General features: G+C 42.3%; 1 protein-coding gene across 2 annotated transcripts; it reads right to left on the bottom strand.

Moving 5' to 3' along the window:
- Nucleotides 1-4810: 4810 nt before the first annotated feature.
- REEP2 (receptor accessory protein 2) lies at nt 4811-20305 on the bottom strand. Of its 2 annotated transcripts, XM_054841610.1 has the most exons (8): nt 19984-20305; nt 19501-19573; nt 13716-13792; nt 11857-11977; nt 11187-11300; nt 10669-10816; nt 10187-10344; nt 4811-8180 (listed from the first exon to the last, which is right to left on the bottom strand). In XM_054841610.1, the coding sequence occupies exons 1-8, from the start codon at nt 20013-20015 to the stop codon at nt 8106-8108; spliced, it is 798 nt and encodes a 265-aa protein (XP_054697585.1). In that variant the 5' UTR covers nt 20016-20305; the 3' UTR covers nt 4811-8105. The 2 variants fall into 2 exon arrangements, with proteins under 2 accessions (XP_054697585.1, XP_054697584.1); XM_054841609.1 differs by lacking the exon at nt 11857-11977.
- Between the last annotated feature and the right edge of the window lie 4062 nt (nt 20306-24367).

The raw sequence follows: 24367 nt of genomic DNA on the forward strand, positions 1-24367 counted from the left end.
TGAGAGTGGCAAGGCACTGGAACAGGTTGCCCAGAGAGGCTGTGGATGCCCCATCCCCGGCAGTGTTCAAGGCCAGGTTGGATGGGGCTTTGGGCAACCTGGTCTAGTGGAGGGTGTCCCTGCCCATGGCAGGGGGGGTTGGAACGAGATGGTCTTTGAGGTCCCTTCCAACCCAAACCATTCTATGATTCTAAATATGAGGCTTAGTCATACAGATGCTCTTGGGGCCTCAATTGCATCAGGACAATCCACAACTTGTAGCTGAAATTTAGCACCTGTCTGAAAGCACTATGTTGTTGATTTAGCTCTGATCATATCATGGAAAAATAGACCAGAAACATATTGGGGTTTTGTTTGGTGGGGTTTTTTTTTGTTGGTTGGGTGTTTAAGGTGTTTGTTTGTTTGTTTAAAAAACCCACAAAAAACCCCAAAGTCTGACAATAAAGAATCTCCAGCCCCATTCTAAATTCTGTTTCTCTTTCCTACAGTAACTTCCTGGTATGTCCTGGACCTTTCTTCAGTCTGTAAGTCTCCATCTATGATGTTGCAGATAAAAGACCTCCTCTTTCTCAACATCAGAAAGAATCTCAGTCTCATTATGTGCCTATTAGGATTTCCACATATTTTGAGATGCAAGGCCAGATACTCTATATACCTCTTGCTGTCTCCTGCACAACCTTGTGGCATATCAGCCACTCCTCCCAGTTTTATCAGCAAACTTGCTGAGGGTACACTCTGCCCCATCATTCAAATCATTAATGAAGGTGTTACACAGGACTAACCCAGTATTGAGCCCTAGGGTGTGCTGCTATCTGCTGGCTTCCCATTAGACTTCCTGGGACTGATCACCATGCTCTAGCCCTGGCCGTTCAGCCAGTTTTTTTATCCACCTGTCTGCTCATCCAGCTCGTACTTCATCAGCTTTTCTATAAAAATCTTATGTGAGACAATGTTAAAATCCCTTGTATCTATATGATCTCATATGGTTAAGAAATAAAAAAAGTTAGTGTTTTTCCTGAAATGCTTGCACCGTTAGTTAGGTTATTGACTAAAAAAAAAAAAAAGAACTGTCTGTTCTTCAGAATGCTAACTCTCTGTTGCCATGGTCACATATTACCATAGTAACCATTAGATACATCTGTATTTTTAGATTAAAATTGCTTCTATTTTCACAGAATATAGATCCAATTGAAAGAAACTACACATTCTTACCAGGACATACTACAAAATTCAGAGCATAAATTAGGGCAACACAAACAACTGGTAAATTGCAAACGGTGGGGGGGGATAAATCACAAACATCACCATTTACAGAGCTGCTTCCTGCAGCTAGAAAATGGTTTGAATGGATAACAAAAAGATTTGAGGACAGTTATTCTCTAACACTATTGTCTCAGCAAGCCTCACTGAAAAGTGGCTCAATTAGAAAACCCTGCAGGCTTAAATAAGCCTTTTTAGTCAGGGGTTAACTGCAGTATTACTTCATATTTCTCCATTAGAGCCCCAGGTTGTTCTCTGCCCCCCTTTCTAAGCAGGACCTTCACTCTCATACACAGGAAATATTGACATTCAACATGTCATAATTCAACTGTTACCAAATGAGTCTCTGCTCTCTCAGTTTCAGTGATTCTATATTATGCTTATACCCTCTGGTGGACAAAAAGCAATTCACAACCCTCCCTGTGCCTTACTGCCTTTAGATCAGCACGGTGCTAAGAGGAACTTTGTTGAAAAAATGTTGAATCAAAACCAACTATCATTATGTAGTCTCTAATTTCTGTACTTCAAGGAGGGTCCTTCAGTCATCTTTACCTGGCTAGATCTGTCTTAGCTTCTCCATTTTCTTATTGGGCTTTCATTCAACCAACACTGTTTCATACATAGCTCAGCATGCCTGAATTTAGACAGGAATTCATGGTCACATGTCAAAATAAAAATTTAATTTATCTCTATGTGACATTCACATTGAGAAATAATCTAGCAGAGGAGTCAAAAGTGAGGAATCCATCAACTCAGTGCTTTCCCAAAAAGGCAGCAGCATGAATATATCAGGTTTGTATTCAATACCAGGTTTGATGATCAGGATAATTTACCTCCTCATTTTATGAGGTCACCAAAAAATTTCAACTTGCTTTCTTTTTGGTAAGTTACTAAGCATTACTTTTTGTAAAAACTTAGTTGCCTTGTATGTAAGAAATTTATATGCTTGCCATCCAGTCTGATTCTCCTCTCTGACCTGCTGCAAACAACACAATTGAATGCCCCATCTTTGATAAGTCAGTATAGCAACGCATTTCTACTGCTGCCACAAATCTTTTAGATAGTCTTGGACAGTGATATATTACAGAGGACTTGAACTCTTGCTCCTTTAGAGTTCACTCACTTTTGCAGCCTTCCCATAAACATTACTTCTAACATTATCTGGCTAAATGCAGACAATGCCCTTGTCCAAAGGGTCTGCGGTAAGCATATTTCAGCCAGAACCCACTGCAAGAAAAGCAAAATACATCAAACTATGCCATTGGCAATAGATGCTCAGATTCCCCCTGGGAATCCAGCCACAGGGCTTGTTGTACAAGTCACTGTATGATTCTAGGTCATAGGATTAAATAATGGAAAATTTCAGCTCTAAAAGACAGTATTTTTCATGTTTCCACAGTCAGCAAAATGGAAGTAGTCCCTTCCTTAATAAGAGAAAACATAAGAAACATAACCAGGTCATGAAAGGATAGAAGCTGAGAAACAGCAAGGAAGTAACGGTTTGCTTGCAAGGGGTTTACGTAAAGGTTTTAGGCAAAGAAGCAGCAGAGACCTAAATTTACTTGCAAAATTGCAGAAAAAACCCCACCAATTTGCCACTATTTCTTTTCACTTCATATTACTTTGATTTCAGTTCTCATCAGAAATACAGCACTGGCAATTATGACATTGAATTTTAGGATGCTACAGGTAGCTGTGTGTATGAGCATAGCAAAGTCCATCATTTGGTTCATCCAAAAATGTAGGCTGTGGGGGGGTAATTTCCCAGATGAATCTATCTGGAGCTCCCTGCTGGTGCTTCCCCAGCATAACACATCTACTAGAAAGTAATGTGAGATACTTGATATTCATCTGGTCCTCCCTGCAGATCAGCTGCCTGCTGAGGTAAAAGTCAAACTCTATTGTTCTGAAGTAATGAAAGGTTCAAGAATCTCAATGCATATAGCTCAAGCCCAGCTTAGAAAAGTAAGACAGAGAGAGAAAGGTGCTCTAAGAGAGAAATCAGGCTCTAATCTGTAGGGCACAGAGTTTAAGTATTGCTTGAGGATGAGAAAGTAGTCAGTGGTATTTCCTGGACAACTCTGTACTGTACACAGTCCATTTTCCACTCTCTCTCTCAAGACGGGTTCTTAGCTGCTATGCAGGTTCATTGTCTTCATTTACTGTTCAAACCAATTGTTCTCACAAGTTACTCTGCACACTTCTTAAGGCCTCTTCTGAAGCTTCTAGGCTTCTTAACAATACCTATAAACAACTTAAGACTCAGTTATGTTTACAGCATCTTGTAATAGTGCCAAATTCCAGATGGAAGGTGACTGGGAATCCTTTCTCCTCAGTAACACTAAAGCACATGCCCATACAGCATATAAATTTCTGCAAGTACCAGCTCTTAAATGTTAGGCTCTAGTCCACAAATAGCACACAGAAACTCCTGGGCAACTGGCTCCAGGTGGCCCTGCTTCAGCAGGGAGGTTGAACCAAATGACCTCTGGGGGTCCCTTCCACCTCCAACAACTCTAGGATTCTATGAGCTCATATAGCTTCAGAATACTTTGCTGGTTTTCCACGTATCTGGCTTTACAGGGCAACTCAGAAAGCAGCCAGGTGTCACATTACAAATTCTTAGTGGGTAAAACAAGAAAAGCTATAGCACTGACCAGTTACATAGAGAGATGTGATTCAGCATCTCCCCAGCAAGTAGCAGAGTAATGTGACAACACAGTGTCCCCATCAGAAAGAAGGCTAAGAATATTTTTTTTTCCTCTCCCTAGATTTCTCTTTAGGCAATAAGCCACACTTTTCAGCATTATATGCAAGTTTGGAAGACAGATAGGAAAACTTAGCTCACTTCAACAGCTGCTCTCAAGCACGCAATGACACTTCACAGTTAACATGCAAGCCTCCTTGATACAATGCTACGTGCAGATCAGAGAACCAGCAGAGTATTCCATAGTTATCCCACTCTCCTCCTAAGGCACTATATTTCCTGCTGATAAAGATGGCAAAAAATACATAACAATTTCTGGAAAGCTGGGGTTCTCTAGAAATCTTGCTTTTCAAGGCAGAAGTGACTTGGCCATATATTGTGAGAGAGTCATACTTCAAAGAGGGATGTGTTAAAAAAAACCCCAAACGTCCAGCACTGCAAAAGGGACAGTGAACGGAACTCAGTTCACTAAAACGGGGGAAGGTGTAGCTTCCCCAGAAGAAGCTTTGCAATTTTCAGAACACCAGCATCCCTGTCTAACACACCTTCTACCTACCAAGTAAGTTAATCCAGTCTAAAAGAAATCAGTTCCCCAGACTCAGAAACATAAGGCCAGAGAATCAGAAACTTGATAAAGAACAGTAAGAAATTAAAATGTTTAGTTGAAGTGTAGGCTTTGAAACCTGACGGTAGTCTCCCCTATATTTTCCTATTTCTTACCCACCATGGGGGATACTGCCAAGCAAGAAAACATTTTTCCCTTTTATGCAGCAAATCATTAAGTTTCTCAGAAGGGAAACCACATTCCACTATTTTCCAACAACAGAACACTGACTCATAGTATTATAAAGCGTGGAGGTACATTTCTTTCCAAAAGGCAGTCATGGCTCCACTTTGTATCTCATGGTACAGGTATTTTAGGATAATTTTTAGGCACACAACATTTGACATACTTGCAGCACTCCCACAGCCCCCCAGCTTCAGGTATCGTTTTCTCTTACCGCGTTTCTCTGTGCCCAGGCATATTACAAAAGGAGTATAAACACTGAACACAATGGGTTCTACTGCTAGGTGAAGATTTAACCATTTGCTTAATTGCACAATGAAGCCCACAGATGATACTGAAGAGGAACTACATTCCAGCATTTCCTGCTGAAAACACTGAACAACAGCTGATAAAAGCATTTTATCAAAACAGCACATTCAGCGTTCTCATTAACAAGAGAATTTCTATGCAAGACCATGCCATCCAGTGCAGAACTATATCTAGAAACTCACTAAGAGGTCACATGGGTGGTGGCAGATCTGCAGAGGCTTTGATCAAGCAGAGCACAATCTAGCAGTCACACGTGTACTGGAAGAAGAAAATATAGTGTCCATACTAAGACATTGTTCTTGCTCTGGGTAAGTTCTGCTGCTTGACATCATCAGCTTCGTATCACACACTAGATAATAGTCCCTGACTCTAATCCAGACTCTCTTACAACCAGAAGTCATTTAATTCCCCTGCACAACAAACGTCAGAGTAAGACTGACCCATACTTACCCACAGGCTAATGACATCAAGCATCAATGCTAAGTAAAAGATACTTAGCACAGGACCTAGCTCAGGAAGACAAAGGTACATCCAAATGCCAAAACCGAGTCTTCAGAAATTCTTCCTGTGATTCAAAGCAGGAAGAGTTACTACAAATGAATGGATTCTAGAAAACATTCTGGAAAGTCACTGTATGAAAACCAAGTAATCCAAGACTAAGCACAACGCATGCACAAGTAAAAGGCATGAAGATCAGCATAAGGGGAGACTAACCAGTCCCTGGCTTCCAAATCAAGTCCCTCACAATGCCTTACATAAATAATTTGCTATGGAAATTTTTAATTAAAAAAAAAAAAATCAAGAAATGTGGTCATAGAGATACTTGGTATATAGAGAATAATGGGTCTATCTTGTTCAGTACAGTAAAATCTAGGACAGCAATTCCTCACAACTGACTCTTCCACATAAACAGTAAAGATTTTTATCCCTCATATGGAGGGGAATTTTCTCTGGAAACAGAAAGAATTCCTGCTTCAGGACGTGGCTTTGCATGTACTAGTGAGACACGTACACAATGCTTGCTAACAAACTAAAAAGAACAAAATACTTGGGGTTTTTTGCGAAACTCAAAGCCAAACCAAGCGTTTTCTACTGGCTCCTGAATAAGGTCTTGTGGATAATTTAGGACAAGTATTTCTGACAAGATGCAAGTTTCTGACATGGTCTGTCAAGACCTCAATTTTTAAAAGCTACAAATAAAAGTAAACCCAACTTAATTGGTTTCCTAAAAAACCTAGTCAATTCATAACAACTTGCCACCAAGACAATGCGAAATAAGAAAAAAAAAATTCAGTCCTAATCTTCAACTTTACAAACTTCTGAAGGGCTATTTTTTAGGGTAGACGTACTTGTGGAACGTTACTTGCAGAAGTGCTTCGATATATTATCAACAGCAAAATACTGGGCTCTGTAAAGAATCCACTGTAATTTCAGAAATGTGACAGCAAGATGTCGGCAAACACAAGTGCCTGCACCTAGAGCTAAGAATGGTCTTCAGTAGGAAAGGAGGAGCCAGGTTCCTCTGATAACTAGTTTCAGCAAAGATTAATATCAGCAAGTATTCATTTAGATAGCCATGTCTATAACGGGGGAGCACCAGTATAGATCTCAACAGCAGGAACCCTACTTATCTCAAAGTCCCATTGACTCTGCTGGCATGTATACGGGGGATTGCCTCTTAACAGTGTTCAACAGATTAGATTCCAGTATGGCTTGGCATGGTGCAAATTTTCTCTGCAGCACTGCAATTTCACTCCCACAATACATACTCTACATTCAATGTAGTTCTGTCCCAAGTGTTACATATTGCTCAAGTCTCAGGACATTGATAAACATGGCACATGGTCAGACAGAAAATTTGTGCAAGGGTTGCAGTAGGATAAAGCAAGAGGACTGATTAATCACAGTATTGTGCCCTACTCCCTGCTTTTTATCCCCCATAAATGGAATCCTGGAATTAGTGAAATTCATACATCAGCTATTTATCAGTTCTCATGCCATGAGGATTGGATCTCCTAAAGCCGAGAGATAAGGGCTTCTGAAGTTCTCAAGTATGCCTGCAGACTATATTGAGCCAGATTTTCCCCACCCACCTGCTAAAATACAAGAATTTGTCCATAGTAACAAGCATCGGGATGACATGGAGTTCAACCACTGAACGTCAAAGCAACAGTCTCTCTGTCAACTTTTCCCACTGCATGGGACTCGCCTAACTCTGATGCTCTCACGGGAATCAAAGCGAACAACAGAACCTGAAATAAAATTCAAGCAGCTTCAAAAAGAGCCAAAATCTTACGGATGCCCAACTTTTCTTCTCAATAGTTAAGTCTTACAGATACCTGTATCTACTCCATCACATGTGCATGTAACAGCACGTTTTCTTCATCACTCAGTTTTTCAATTATCTCCCTTCACCTTCCAGAAAAAAAAACAAAAAAACAATCTCTTCATCTTCCAGTACTAGTAACAGGAATCTAGCATACTTCTCCCATGAGCTAGTCCTTTATGTTCAAAACCATTCAGCGTACATCATTTCAGTCACCTTCTCAAAGGGGATGGACATGACAGGTACAGTCCATTCTCAAGGAGGATGAATCATAATGGGCACTTCTTAACAACACACAGCTGCAGAAGAATACCCAGAGCAAGATAAGACATTTTAGGGAGCCACCCACCCCTGCAGAACTCCAGCGTCTAATATTTTTCCAGCTTCTGTGCAATGGATGTCTCTAACCCTAGCTGGTTCTTCCAGCAAAGATTCTCCCCAACTAGGGTTATACAGTGGGAATTCCAAAGCAACAGGCTATGTACAAACATATCAGCATTCCCTCCAATAGAGGGATGAAAAGGAGAAAATTCCTGAGGATGTGTATCCTCTACTCTATTTTCTGAATCCCAGCCTCCCCTTGCCTTGGAATGGGCTCTACAAAGCAGTATCTGTTATGTACATGAATCTCAGCTCCCTTCCTTTGGGGAGTTTCCCTTCAAAAGAGACAGGCAAATCCCGGGACAGAGACAGGTGCTGGGCAGGGAGAGGTCTCCTTAGGATGACTCGCCAGAAGCAAGAGAGCCTGCAGCTTTCTTCTTAGGGCGGGCTTTCACACTTCTCACTGGAAGCTGAGGAGAAAGAAAAAGAGGCATCTTAGGTTAGTTTACTTTAACACTTAAATGTCTAACAGAAGGAGACAAGAATGCAGAATGAAAATAGGACAAAACAATGACAACATGATGACCCTATTCGTGTCATCCTTTGTTTCAAAAAGGTTATTTAACCATTCCATTTGGTTTTGGTTAGTAAACAAATCACTCTGAGCGTATCCATCAAATAGCAGCCAGGAGAGGAAGACATTCTAAAACAGGACAAATGTGATAATAAAACCAAAGACAGCTGTCTCAACAAAAGATTAGACATAGTAGTATTTCTAACTGTTAATATTCACACAACACTTCACTGTTATAACTTTTCTGCTTCTTGACTGCCATCCCAAATGCTGTTCTCTGAAAGATGTAGAAACATCTTGAACTAGTTTGCACACTTTACTCCAGTATCTTCCATTCTAGATACTGGCAAGAAGAGTGCATTTATGATCTACGATGCATTCAGCCCTTCTGGGCAATCTCAGAGATCTCAGTCAAAGACCTCCTACAATTCCTATATCTGAACCAAAGATCCAAACAGACTGAGCATAAAACCCAATATGCCTGCAAAAGCCTTTATCAGAATTTCTGTAGTCACAACAAACAGCATAGAAGAGATGTTACTGTCTTTTCACGATTTCACTTTAAAAATTCCCCACTAGGAAGCTTGGAATCAAATTTTGTTCCTCTTGTTTCCTTGCTACTATCCAATATGCTAGAGAAGAAAGCAGAGGAGTCAACTCAGAAGTAAGCCTTGGGAATTTAAAAAAGATCCAGGCTGACGTTAAATGCATCTTTGTATGTCCATCCTTGGAGATATTCAAGAGCCATCTGGACATGGTCCTGGGAAACAGGGTCTAGATGGCCTTGCTTGAGCAGTGGGGTTGGACCAGATGATCTCCAGAGGTACTCTCCAACCTCAACTATTCTGTGATTCTGTCACAAAGAGTACTTAAATCACATGCAAAGGTGTCCTGTACACTGTAAAATCAGGTTAAGAGTAAGACTTAAAATGATGCTCTAAGCAATTATTTTCCTCCAAATTATTTAATATTTAGCCTGAAAAGCTCAACGATGTGAGCCAGTCATAGCACGTTGTATCTTAAATAAAAATAAAAAAAAAAATTAGGAGTCTGAGTTGAATCAAGCAAATAGGACCCCAACTTCACAAAAAGGGAAGCATTTTATCACGTATAAATCAAACCACAAGAAAAGTTTGAGTCAAAACCTGGAAAGCAGCACCTCAAAATGCATATTCTACAAAACACACCAACAGCTGAAAAAAAAAAAAAAAATTGTTACGCTAAAATGGCTCTTGGACACAATTGCATTTATTTTTGTGTACGGTTTGTTTTAATAAGAATACAGGCAACTCACATCCCATCTGAATGGCTGTAAATATCTTGGATCATCACATGGTCATATGGAGGGGACAGGTCAACAATGACTAGTTAATCAAACTTCAAGACAAAACCCTGGGGGGTGGGGTGGGGGGAAGCAGGGGTGGTGGGGAGTGGTGTGGAGGGGGAAATTACATTTTCCCCATATCTAATATGCAGAAGTCCAGGAAGGCCTAAGAGGGTACAGAACCATTGCATTTTAGATGAGGAGAAAGCAGCTGTCCCAGGGATAAATGTCACAGTGGTATTACATATTCAGACTGTAACGGACAGGAGAAAGGATATGGTCAACAAAACATGTTAAAAGTATCTAATGCCCCCCCTTTCAACACAAAACCTGAATGAAAGCAAAGCTGGGTCCTGGCTTATGACAAAGGTTTACAGGCATGATAAAAAACCCAAAAGCTAGAAACTAGTATAGCAAGTAGATGCCAAGTCCTCTGATGTAGGACTCAATTAGCAAAGACTTAGTCCACCAAAGTTCATACAAACAGCTTTTAAATGACCGAGCCTATGAAGCCAGAGCCTTCCAACAAAGCTCACAAATCAATGTCTGTGCTGGAAATACTTTACACACCAGCTCACCTCAGCTTTCATCACCTTCTTAGGAGTTTTGAGACTCTGGGTACGTTTAGGAAGTTTGTCTCCTGCATCTTCATCTGATGGGTCTGTTCTAGTCTCCGATGGGGTTCCATTAGACCTCTGTGCCACACTGCTTTCCTCTCCTGAGGAGCAACAGGAAGCTAAGGAATGAGAGAGGAAGTTTTAGCAAATACTTTGGAAAAAAAAAAATCACATGAAGTCTAAAATGGCCCATTCTGAAGGACCACATGAAAGGGAGATGTCAACAATCCTTAAGAAGGATAACCCAAAAAGTACAGAGATCTGTTAGTAGAGGGGAAAGGCCTAGGGGAAGACAATGCAACTTCTCCCAGATAACTTGGAATCTTGTAGTCCGTCTGAGACCCAGTGCATGAAAAGTCCAGGGAACCCCTCCTCCCTGCCCCCCCCCCCCGCAACTCATCGTATGAGGCCTCATACGATGGCCCAGCAGGGGTACTCTGTACCTGAATCCTCAATGGTTTCAAGAAGACTCCCACCAGAAGGGTGCAACTGTGGCTCATGGCTTCGCATATGCACGGTATCCTCATCCCGGATCAGAGTGAGATCCTGCATGCTGAAACTTCGCAGCTTCTCAGACAAAACTCCCTGACCCTAAGAGGACATAAAAATTAGGGTCAAGGGCACTTTGCTTTCACCGAGATCACCTCACATGGGATCATTCAGAAGAGGAGGAAAGGTGCCCTATTCCCCACTAGGTTACTCGGAAAAAAACAGAGAAGGGAAAAAGAAAAGTATGCTCCCAAGACCAACAGGGAAGAGGTTAAAGCAAAATCCATTCCACTCTCCCTCCACTTTTCCTAAGTCAAAGGATGGGATCAACTGCAAGGCAAACTGGAGGAAAGGAAAGGTAGATTGGTGCCAACAAGTACCAGCGTCCCTAACAGACCCATAGCACTAACTACTGGCACACAAAACTAAACTGCTGAGGAATTCCTAAATGTTACAGAAGGTGTTGCATTACCTTTGCAGCTGCAGTAACTGCTGCATTGGCAGCAAGGTTTAACCCTCTCTTGCCAACTCGCATCATGGTTTCATAGCTCTTGTCACGAGCCTGAGTAATGTATTCATCAATTTCCTAGGAAGGCAACGTGGAACATGGCATTTAGCTCCTTGTTACAAACACAATCAAAGTCTCCCCACCATCACCCTTAAGAACCCAAAGCTCATCTGGATGCTTTTTTCCAGGCTACCAGCATCTGCTGTCATTGATCACGTAACTGCAGTTTCTCTGCCACTTACAGAGAGCTTACAATTGCAACTTCTACCTAAAGTATGCCATCTCCAGATTTTAACAACTGAAAGCAGTTGCTTATACTGACAATGCGAACAAACAGCATGGCTACAGAACATGCTGCTCTTATCGTGATTCAAAAAGCTTAACTACTGACAGTGACTATAACAACTCATGACACTGGGTTAGCCAAACATGCTTTCTAAGCATTAGGCAAACTACTGGCTACATTACAATTTTCAGTAAGCTGCAGACATTGTTGTCAGGAACAAAATCATTCTACATCCACTAATGTCAGCACAAGCATGATTCATGCATTTCAATTTTTATTGTGGCATAACTGAATCAGAAGTCAGTCAGCTCCCAGACAGGTCAGTATCTTCTAACAACAAGCGAGTACCTTCTCCTTATTGGAGAGCGTTGGGTGCACAAACTTCCTGTAGAGGACACTGGAGCCCTTGGTGTAAGGGGAGAGCAGCCAAATCACAAATGCGATTTTCAGCTCGAAATAAAAGGGAAACCTGAGAGAAAGAGGGAAGAAAAAAAAAAAAAGGAGAAAGAGAGAAAGATGGAGAACTGGAATCAAGATCAGCAGAGACAGATGGAGATAACTGGTAGACAGCAGCATAGGCAGAAAGAGCAAAGGCAAGATAAAGGCTCAGAAATAAAAGAATCAATGTATCGGGTCAGAGTAGCAGAACCCTCTTTGGAATCCTAGGACATACCTTCTTCGAGTCTCATTTAGTCTTTCATCCATAGCCATGAAAACTCCATAAACAGGGCATCTCTCAGCCCTGCAAACACACCAAATTACAATCTGGTAGCTACTCTCATCATTCTGAAGTTTGTTCAGAGAGTATCCACTGGATGTTAATATTACATTAGTTTCCCTCTCGTTTTCCAAAGTTTTCAACTACGTATCTCAATAAATGTCAAGTTCCTGCTAAGGCTCATGGCTCGGTTTCTGAAACTTCCAGTAGGTACTCCTCAGATAAGACACAAAATGAAAGAGAGCAGGCAGCACGTCTTTCATCTCTGACCCTTACTCAATAAAGTCTCTGGGGAGATACAGTAGCAGAGATTGAAACAAGTGAATGCAAACTTTCTATTGTCTCTATTAGCGGTAAGACACTTCTGTTTTCAGTGGTCCATTTTAAGTACGTGAACAAGCCAAAGCTCTTGTACTTTTTAGATCCGTCTGCTTTCCAACGTTTATGCAGGAAGAGGCAAAACTGCTGAGCAGTTTTGTAAGGCATATGTAGCCATTTCATGTTTCTTTAAAAAAATGCAACTCTTGACTAGTATTCTTTCAGAGATGTATGCAAAGCTCAAACACTAAAGCAAGGAAGAAACTGAAGATACCCTGTTCCAAAGGTTCAGTTGAAGACATGAAAAACCTAGAGAGGCACCGTTGACAAGGGTATGGAGTGATAGGACAAGGGATAATGGTTTTAAGCTGAAGGAGGGTAGATTTAGATTAGATATTAGGAAGAAATTCTTCACTATGAGAGTGGCAAGGCACTGGAACAGGTTGCCCAGAGAAGCTGTGGCTGCCCCTGGCTCCCTGGCAGTGTTCAAGGCCAGGTTGGATGGGGCTTTGGGCAACCTGGTCTAGTGGAGGGTGTCCCTGCCCATGGCAGGGGGGGTTGGAACGAGATGGTCTTTAAGGTCCCTTCCAACCCAAACTGTTCAATGGTTCTATGACAAGCATGACACACAGCACTGAAAGGATTAAGAATCTGCTTCCCCTGACCCCACTCCATCCCATCGCCACTAGTGGAAGAGAATTTCATAATGCAAAACACCACTCAGAGCACAGACATGGACTTGGTCTGCTCCTCCACGCAACAGGCTCACAAAGCAAAATAGGGCCCTTCCTTCTACCATCTTTTTTCTTTTAAGTGTTTTTTAGAACACCTTTTCTCACACTGTACTAGTTCACATTAAGAGCTGCTCAAAATACTTTGTGTTATGAATGGATGAAGATCGTCTTACAGATACTGTGTATTTATCCTAACTGTTTGCAAGTACAGAAGAAACAGCTAAGACAGCAGCTACTACCCACAATATCTACAAACCTACAGACTCTTCATAGCAATCGAAAACGCCTAATGGAGAGACAGTTTATTCTTACCGTCTTAACACTACTCTTCTCTTCTTTAAAAAAAAAAAAAAAAGCGCCCAAAAAACACCTCCACCCAAAAACCCAACAAAAAACCACCAACACAACAAAAAACCCCATGCCACCCAGGAACTCACCAGGAAAGAACAATATCTGTAAGTGTTTCTGCAGTGGTGAAAAAGGCAAACACAATCCAGTACATCATCCACTTCACCTGCAAAAGAGCAGTCACTCAACAGACATCCATCAGAACCCAGAAAAAAGCAAAACATCTTCTCAGTAAAAATGACTCATCAACTCCACACGTTAAGATGAATTCAGCAACAGAAGGCATATATAATCAGTAATGTACCAAATGGTACATTATAGTTTGGGAAAACATGTAGGATTAATGTGCTCTAAACAGATAAATGCATACAGATACACTGATGAATGCACGCCCTGTAGCAATATCATGATGCAATAGTGTTAAAGTCTCAAATAAGCTATCTAAAAAGAGTAAGCAGTTCACTTTAAAAAGTTATAGTCTTTCATATATCATGATTATTGTAATAAATATATATATGTTCACACATATGCAAAAGTTTAGTTTCAACTGTAGCCCTAGATTTTCTTGATTTAAAGTTTTTTCTTGGGAAGAAAAAAACCACCCAAACCAACAGATACAGTACTTTGCTCTAACTCATTAATAAGCATTCTTTGCCTTGATCATTACTCCCAGAAATTACATGAGCACTTTTCTTTTTAAATAAAGGCTCAGTAAGAGAGGTAAGAAAGCAAAGAACATGTTGCATGAACCTTATCTTCTTGTTTAAGGTCTTCTGTACGTTGTGCTATTATGGCACATCTGTATGGCTATCATCTGTCCCCCTAGTTCCTCACACTTTCCTCTGGAGCAGTAGGCATTTCTTTCAAACCAAACATAAAATAATTCCCCCATAAAACACACACTCTCTCTGCTGTTTTAGTAACAAGTCTCTAAGCTACAGGCCAATTATTCCTAAAGAGGAATCAGCTGAATTATAAAAACTGCTACCCAAAAATTTCCAATAGCAGTAAAGTCGATATCTTATAAGGGAAATTGCCAGGTTTCTATGCTGTTAAGTAGTAAAAATACATTTAAGTAGCAGATAAATGGAAAGAAGAGGTCACCTCTGCTAAAAGCAACTTGACACTCTTAGTGTCATCAAGAATGGGAAAGGAGAACTAAAACCGAATCAAGGACATTCCACATATTAAATCCACACATTAATCCATATATTAAAATTACATTAACAGTTTAGTGAGAGTCTTTGTTACAGCAAATGAAGTTATAAAAGCAGGTATTTCCCCAAACTTGCATGCGTTGGATAATTTGGTGATCTGTTCTTGTAAGACCTCCCCAAAACTTTCTGAAAAAAACAATAAAATTACGCTGCCTCCAACCCCTCTAATACAGTGCATGGTTTTGAAGATAGTGGTTAGTAGCCCAAATTCCAATTTATTATGCAATTTTTTCACAACAGAAAGTAGCAAAACTTGTGCTTTACGGCTCTCTCCTGCCCCCCCCCCCCTTTTTTTTCCCCTTCTATCATCAGTTTGGACAGGACCAGGAGTCATTCACTTGACTTCTAAACCAACTCTATGAAACAAATGGTTAACTCTTCAATGCAGCAACATAAATCAGCTCCTGTATGAAAAAGTGTGCGAATAATGACAAAGCAAAGGTGGCAAACAGTGATCCCAGCTGGTGAGAGATTTCAGAGAAGCTATATACCAGTAAATCTTACTTCAGTATTAGGCAAAATGAAGGCAATAATAATAAAAGCAATTTGCAGATACATTGATATGTATAACATAATGAGGAATATGTTTTTTGCAGAAAAAAAAAAATAATCTCACAAATGTAGCAGAATTCTTAGAAGGTTTCCATAAGTTCCTGCTATAGAGTTTCTACAGTTTCCAATAAGCCTAAATAAACACTCCAAGAAACTAAATTGTCAAGGATAAAAATGAAGGGACTCTTGAGGATTAACAATTGGTTAAAAGAGAGGAAGCAAAGGGTAAAAATAAATGGTCATTTTTCACAATGAGGAAAGTTACCAGTGGAATCCCACAGGAATCAGTGTTGAGATCTGTGCTGCTCATCTTCATGAAAGATCTGGAAAAGGTTATGAATAATAAAATGACAAAATGTGCGAAGATACTTTTCTATCCAGGGTATTAGATATGAGTCGACTAAAGAATTCAGAAAGGGATCTATACTGATTGATAACCAGTTGACATCTTGTCGCTAAATGTCATTAAATACAAAGTAATGAACACTCAGTAACTGTCATTTCTTAGTGAAAACTATTACAGTTACATAAATTAGCTCAGGCCACTCGGTAGTGGTCACTGCACACAGCCTGATGAAACCATAAGCTCTGTGCGCATTAGACTTTTTTATTCTGCTAACAGAATGCTCAGGAATATTAGAAGAGGAACCAAGAAGAACAGTAAACATTGCTTTGTTACTGTTCAAATAAACTGCACGTTCACATCTTTGATAGTGGACACAGGTCTCTTGCCCTGTTTCCTCCTGTCACGCTGCACAGCCAAAGACAAAAAGAAACATGGCTGTTAAATAAACTGGAAGGATCCAGCTTCTAGCTCTAGAAGTCCCCAAAGTACAGATGACCAGAAACTAAAAGAGGAAAAAGCAGAGGGGAAGATTCACTAATTTTTTTTCTTACGATGTTTTTAATCCACAGTTTACAAACACCTTCAAAAACTGAGGGTCAAACCGGGCTTTCCCCCCGCCCCCAATCCATTAAAAAGGAGTCAGGTCTTTGCTGCTCAAGCTGAAGACCACCAACTTCAGCTAACTGCACATATGTAGACTCCCCAGCTTGCATCAAGAACCTAAATAAATTCAGTAAATGCAAAAGCATAGTTGGAATGTAGACTTGACAAAAGCTGAAGATGACACCTAAAAAGAAATTACTTTTAAAACAGTCTGAGCTACTACAGCAGTTTATCACAGATGCTCAAGGACCGATCATAAATTTATATCACGGTGGGGCAGAAGAGTAAGTTTGCGCTGCACTCTGATGACATTGATGGACTGCTTGTAGTAGTAACTCGGTCTGTGTCAACTCAATCTTCAATACACCACACTCTCTAGCACAGATAGATCTGTAAGATCTTTCTCCCCCACCGATGTTGGTTCGTAAGCACAATGAGCTAGTAGTACATAGATGTAGCTGGCTTTGAGAACATGCAGCACAGCATTCAAGTTTTCCACTGACTTTTTACATGGGGCTTACAACCAGGTGATTAGCTAATATTACTAAGACAACTTTATGATACTCAAGTTCTGTACCTCTTTTTTTCCACCATTAGATTAGGGAAGTCTTACAGCAATTAAGGTATCTACCAAAAGAAAATCAGACCACAGAATCATAGAATGGTTTGGGTTGGAAGGGACCTTAAAGATCATCTCGTTCCAACCCCCCCTGCCATGGGCAGGGACACCCTCCACTAGACCAGGTTGCCCAAAGCCTCATCCAGCCTGGCCTTGAACACTGCCAGGGATGGGGCCTCCACAGCCTCTCTGGGCAACCTGTTCCAGTGCCTCACCACCCTCACAGTAAAGAATTTCTTTCTAACATCTACTCTAAATCGACCCTCCTTCAGCTTAAACCCATTCCCCCTTGTCCTGTCACTACACTCCCTGATAAACAGTCCCTCTCCATCTTTCCTGTAGGCCCCTTCAGGTACTGGTAAGCCGCAATTAGATCTCCCTGGAGCCTTCTTTTCTTCAGGCTGAACAACCCCAACTCTCTCAGCCTGTCCGCATAGGAGAGGTGCTCCAGCCCTCTGATCAGCTTCGTGGCCTCCTCTGGACTCTCTCCAACAGCTCCATGTCCTTCTTTTAATGGGGTTCCAAGAGCCTTGTTGAACTTCATGCAGTTCGCACGGGCCCAGCTCTCCAGCCTGTCAAGGTCCCTCTGGATGGCATCCCTTCCCTCCAACACGTTGACCACACCACACAGCTTGGTGTCATCGGCAAACTTGTTGAGGGTGCACTCGATCCCGCTGTCCATGTCACCAACAAAGATATTAAACAGTGCCGGTCCCAGTACTGACCCCTGGGGAACGCCACTCATCACTGATCTCCACTTGGACATTGAGCTGTTGACCACAACTCTTTGAGTGCGACCATCCAGCCAATTCCTTATCCACCAAGTGGTCCATCCATTGAATCCATGTCTCTCCAATTTAGAAACAAGGATGTCATGCAGGACAATGTCAAATGCTTTGCAAAAGTCCAAAGATCAATAGAAAGTTTAGATTCTGCAAGGAAACACATTTGTGTACCTCAACAGCTAACCTACCCATAGCAAATGAGCAGGTTTTTACAGTAAAGAATGCCTACAAATGCAAAGGCTCCATATTTACTGGGTCTTCGAGCTCCAGAACAAGCATGCTATAGGGTGTTCTAAAGAAAAGAGAGGTGGGGTTTTTTTCCCCCTCTCTCAAGTTCTCAACAGAACAATTTAAAACTGTGAAATCTGAGTCTGTCTTAAAGTTAACACAGATTCTGTAACTGGAACAATCATTCTGTGACAGACACTCATAAGCCAGAATAAAATTACAGGTAAAAAAATATGCATTTCATGCAACAAATGAAGGTAATGGGCAACCGGAAGGAAAGAGGAGAAGGCGGCCAGAGAAGACAATAGTAATAGGATACTACTTCATATATAACTTCAGAGATAACTATGAAGTCATAGGATCATGTGATTATTCAGATAGTTTCTGTCATGCTTTCTTTTCAGTTTCTAATGTTATTACTAATAAAGTTTAGTAAGGCTCATTGTATTTCTGACTATATCTCTAACACTCACTCAAAACACTGTATCAGTTATCAATGCCTCCTGAGCATCCACATTTCAACTTCTCTGCTGAGACCAGTATTAAAAAAAACCCCAACAAACCAACAGCCTAAACCCAAAAAAACCTCAGCCAGATGTTGTGGTTTGTAAAGCTGTCCACTATGAGGGAGACTCTCACCTCAGCTGGCATCTCATTCAGAAACCAGCAGGTGGAATTTTAAGCCAACACCGAAGAAAGGCCTAGGGAATTCTAGAGGACTGAAGCAGCATAAACCAAAAAAGGACTATATACTGCAATACTTATTGCTGATGTGTCATTTTGTAAGGAGCACAGTCAGTTAAAGAGTCTCAGACTGCACCACAAAACAAAGAGTTACAAGTTCTACCATATTCACCCATGTTACCTCTCTTTTCCATCAGGTAATGGAAACCTGATGGAAAATCACCCCACCCATAAGCCAGATAGTTCTTGTCTCTACTGATCAACTTAGAATATCCCTTCTGTAAGAAAACAACACATCGCATTGCTAAAAAGCATTTGGTGTTTTATATATGGTAATTGTAGCAATGGCGTAGACAGAGATGGGGAAACAATTCCAGAAAGGAAGGAGGATGAAGTCCTGAGCAGCAGAAAACACTGATTGTAAGTAAGGTTGATAGGAAGACACAAACCAAGCAAAATTACTCAGCTTTTTAGAAGAAAACAAAAATAGTGCTGAAAAAGCAGTAAAAGCACACAGAGTAAGGACAAAGTTAGAGGAAAAAACTTGTCCTGGACTTTCAGATCCTTCTAGACTGCAGAGTTTCCCCCACTTTCCCATCCTCACTCAGCATCTCCTGAGAAAAAACAGCCCCCGTTTACGGTTTGAGACCTCCCATTTTCGTAAGCGCCCTTCCTCGGCAACTTCTCCAGAGACTGTGGGGGCTGCTGCTCAGGCGGCCTGGCTGACCCGGCGCCCCTGCGGAGCCGGAGAGCCCTCGCCGCGGGGACAGGCCGGGGGCTTACAGGGCTGTAGCGAGGGACAGGGTGGGCGCTGCGCCGGCACGGCGAACCCGTACTCACATATTCCTTCACGTTTTTCGTCTTCACGGCCTTGTAGGAGGAGTACGCGGGGTAGAGGGTGCCGAAGATCAGCCTGTGAGAAGAAGAGACCCCTCAGCGCTTCGCGGCGTCCCGCAGTCAGCTGCCTCTGCCCGCCGCGGGGAGTTCCTCGGCGGTTCCTGGCGGGATGCCGGTCCCCCGCAACCGCCCCAGGTGCGGCTCAACCTCCCCCACCCCGGCCCCGCCCTTGGGCCGCCGGGCCGTGCCCGGGCCACGGCAGGCTGCGCGGACCGGCCGGTACGAGGCCGCAGCCGCCTGCGAAACAGCACCCGCCCCACAGCCGTCCCTCCGAGGCGCGGGGTCGCGCGGGGTTCCGCGGGGCAGAAGCAGCAGCACCGCTGCAGCTACGCTCCGGGCAGCGGCCGGGTCCCAGGGCCGCCCCTGTGGAGGAAGGGCCCTGCGCGGCGGCCTGCACATCCCTCCGCCCCGGCCGCCCGCACTCACACCACGAGGCGGGAGATGATCCAGGAGACCATGGCGGCGCCGGGCGGGCTCGGGCGGCGGCTCAGGGCTCGGAGGCTGCGGGAGGCGGCTCTTAAAGGGCAGATTCCTGCAGCAAGCGCAGCCCCGCCCCGGGTACTTGAAGGGGAGGAGCCGACGCGTCGGAGTGAAAGGGCCGCAGCGCGCCCCGAGCATCCCGCCCTGCGCCGCTGCAGAGTCCTCGGCGGCTCGGGCCGCCCGCCCCGCACACGGGAAGCGCCCGGCAGCGGCGCCGGGGCGGCTCCCGCAACCGCCCGCACCGAGGCGGGGCTCCCGTCAGAGTCCTGAGGGAGCGGAACGCCCCGGAGGACGGAGCCCCGCCAGCGGGCCTCGCCACCGCCCAGCGGGGGAGAGGAGGTTGACAGCAGCGCAGCAGGAAAGGAGACCGTCTGGGAAGATGGCAGGGGAGTAACGCACAACGTCAGAAAATCACAGAAGAGAAAGCGCTGAATTAAGATCACGGATACTCCAGGAGACAGAGTAATAGAGACCTCAGAAGAAGCCATGTTCCGTGAAGTTGCCGTCTCTAGGGAGTTCAAGACAACAGCGATTAAATGCTGCACCCAAACAGATTAGTTAGGTTTAAAAGCTAAGTCCCACGGCTCCCGGTTTCACCCAAAACCGAATGTAAAACAAAATGAACTTGCTGATACAGAGGTCGAGGGTTATCAAACCAAAGGGATGAAGGCTGTTAGTTGTAGTTTCCAGGATAATTCACTGTTGCCTGGTGCTCTTGTTCTTCGAAACTTCAGCTTAACTACTCGGACAAGGCTGAACAGTAGGGCAAAAAAAAAGGGGGGAAATATCCTTGTTGTAGGGTGGGAACGTGTATGCTTAAGCATACCAGGGTACCAGAAATTGTTGTATTGTAACAACTCCCCAAGGAATACTGCTAAGAGAATCCTCCTCCCCGGTCAATGCCAGAGTTCATTAGTGGGCCCCTTTCCCCACCTCACCCCCCAAAATAGCCTGTATGTGCACGTTACAGTCAAGGATTGATCAGGTCCAGTACGCAGATCTCTGAATCACACTAAAATGACCATTACATAAGCTGGGTTTTTTTAATTAAAAAAAAAATGCTAGAAAACTATTGTTCTTCAGCTAACAACAAAACACACACCACCCCCCCAAAAAAAACCAAAACACAAAACCAAACTAACCAAAAAAATCCACAAACCCTGAAGGAAGGCACCATGGCAAAGTTTCATTATTTGCCAAATAGCCTTTATGAAAAGGAAAGAGGCCAAAGAGAGTCAGAACAAAACCAAAGAGCTGCTAGGGAAGAATTTTCTCATGAATGCATGAACTTTAGTATAACAAGCAATGATGAAAAATACAAAGTATTAGCAACTCTCCATTACGTGCAAGAGTTGAAACCACAAATGTCTCTACAAACAGTGACAAAGAACATTTTGTCATAGTCTGCTTTTGGATATGAATGGTCACAACATGGTTGCATAAGGGACTGCATAATTCACACAACTGATGGCATAACTGACCTACAAATAGGATAAAAGGAATCTGCTCTCTCACATCCAAGTAACACGCACACGTACAACCTTCACCAAAATATTTCCAACCGCAGCAGTTTCGTATCAGGGACCAGCACGGCAACAGCTCTGGTACTTGAATAATGTGTTCATACTCAGGTGAGTGGAATATGCAAATAGAAGAGAGAAAATTCAGAGACCTGGTGAGTACAACGTATGAAGAGTGTGGGAGTGCTAAATAACTGCAGCATGGGTAACTGGCACCTAAATAAAACGTGCCTTAGTGGTTTAAACTGTTTAATGTGCTGAGGAGCAGTATGAAGATTCACAGTGCATTAGAAATAATGGTGGCAAAAACAGAATATGAACATCAACATTAGTAGAGCAGGTGGTCTTGTGAATGTCTTAAGCAGCACGTCATTGTTAAGCAGCATGTTGAGCTTTAGAGCAACTTCAGGAAACATTTTAAGCTGGCAATTTACAGTTAGCAATAAGTAGCTCAATTTCTTTCCATATCATAAAGAAGAATGAGAAATTAATCCATTAATTTACCTTCCCATGAGGAGAAACTACTGGTACTGAAGGTTTTTTTTTTCCGAACAAAAGCCAGTTGCAGGTCAAATTAAATCAGAATGATTTATTAGTAGTATTCTTGTTATAAAGTTATTAGTAATATTGTATAGTGCTGTGTAATTAAGATCTTAAGACCTACCAGGAAAGCAATTCATTGACTGTTTTCAAATTAAGGCTGTATATTTTTCTAGCAGATATGCTAATGTTGAAATAACTCATAACCAATTTTCGTTCTACAGACGGTTAAAATAGGTGTCCAGCAATAAGGCATGGGAATCAAACTAACTGTTCCTTGAGTAGAGCAGCTTAAGCAAAGCCACATTTAGAACGATGCCAGGTCAGATCCAGAGATCCCGCTGAAGCAGAGGTTCAGGCAGAAGCAGTGAAATGCAGAGGAAGAGCAATTAGTCAGGGCTCAAGAACACGAGTGCTTCTGGAAAATTTTTGCAGAATAAATAAGGGTCTTAGGAAGAAACGTGAATTGGAAGAACTCTCTCTGAAGCTTAAAGGTGCAGATTGTAATGGAAGAGTATCAAACACTGAAAGGGATAAGGAAAACACAGAAGAAGCGTGAGCTGACAGTATAAACTGACATTGTGGAAGAGAAGGCCCTAGAATTGGAATTTATTCTGAGAACGTTTCCCTTCTTTACCTGTTTTACTTTGTGATTGAAAGCTGTTTAGTTAGAAGAGACCTTCCTAGGGGAAGCAGCTCTATTTTGTTATACCCAAACTTGAAACTAACTTTACCATTTTCATATTAGCCTATATAAAGGCAGAGAAATAAAATAAAAAGCTCTTCTAAGGCAGGGGGATGAGGGAGATAAGAGAGAAAAGATGAGTTCTGCCTGTTTATTTTTCAAATGCCTGGTGGGAGCATGCAGCTCTTTTTCAAAGGTTGAGAATAGGGATCTTAAAGACACTGCAGTTAAGAGGAATGGAAGCTGTGGGCTGATTTCAGATCCTGAGCTGCACTGCGAGAGAGCGATCACAAGCAGGTCTATGCATCCTGGATAGACAAGGGATAAGTTTGGGAAAACACTGAAGTTGACAATCAGAAGATAAGATTACTTACAGTAACCAGAGCCTGTAAGATGCATTGTCCACAGGTGCTTCCATGCTATGCTTCACTCACATGCCGTGCAGTTTCACACTCCTTTTCCACCAAAGCAATACTTACAAGTATGCTTGATGCATGAGTAAGTCACTAGTACATGTCATACAGCTCAACCAATACCTCCTAACTGTAGAAGCTCAGAGAACTATCAAAGGCCTATCAGAAGTGCAGAAGGAGAGGGAAGTCATACGTACATAGGAGCAATAATTTTAAAGAATATCCACGCCTGGTAACTTCTTTCATCTTACTTGTATTGCAGGTAAATTCAAGTTACTGCTTGACATCGAACTCCTCCAATTCTGATTCCACATCCTTAGGTTCTACAAGAGGCTGTCTCAATCTTTCAGAGGAACAACAAATGGATTACAACCGTTGATGTATTAAGTACCTAATTTTTCTCATATTTATGTTGCCTGGTTCAGTTGCCTCAGAGTAGAGTTTATAAATACAGAAAAGATTAAGTGTTGAAAAATTAACCCTTGCAGATAGTTATATTTTTAATGAACATCAAGAAAAGGAAGGAGTTGGGTTGAAAAGAAGTGAAATCTTCAGACCAGGGACATTATTTCTTCCTCTCCACTTGAGAGTGAGAGAAAGACGAATGTGTCCTGTGTAACTTTTGAGGGCTCTGTGAAACTGTTCAACTGTTCTGTGAAACTGAGTATGCCCTTGCATGGTTGAGCACACACCAAGCTTCAGTATTGTGAATGCAGTCCACATTCACCTGGGCAGGCCAACAGCCATATAATCCTGAATTCCTGCTTCCACTTGTCTGTAGTTCCAAGGGCATTGCCTAAAAGACCACCAGAGCTTAAAGCCAATATTAAAAAACTGTGCCTGCCCACTAACTTGTGCAGCTCCATTTAGTAATGGCAAGACTGAACAAATGCCATGACTGCAGTGAACTAGATTTTAAGATATGCAACTGAAGTTTTTCTTTTCCCTCTGTTCAAAAATTTCTGATTTATGTCTGCTGTAATCTGCTTACATTCCAGGTAACATATCAGCTGCCCCTTAAAATTTGTAGCCAGAAAATACTGTGATAAAAACTACTGATTGTACATCTTAAAACAATTTGATAATCACTTTGGCTGGCTACTTTTGCTATAAGCTCTATATGAAGTATGACAGAACTCCTGGTGGACACTGGAGGGTGAGTGTTTATACTG

The sequence above is a fragment of the Grus americana genome, chromosome 14 (genome assembly GCF_028858705.1).
Source record: "Grus americana isolate bGruAme1 chromosome 14, bGruAme1.mat, whole genome shotgun sequence".
Taxonomy (NCBI): domain Eukaryota; kingdom Metazoa; phylum Chordata; class Aves; order Gruiformes; family Gruidae; genus Grus; species Grus americana.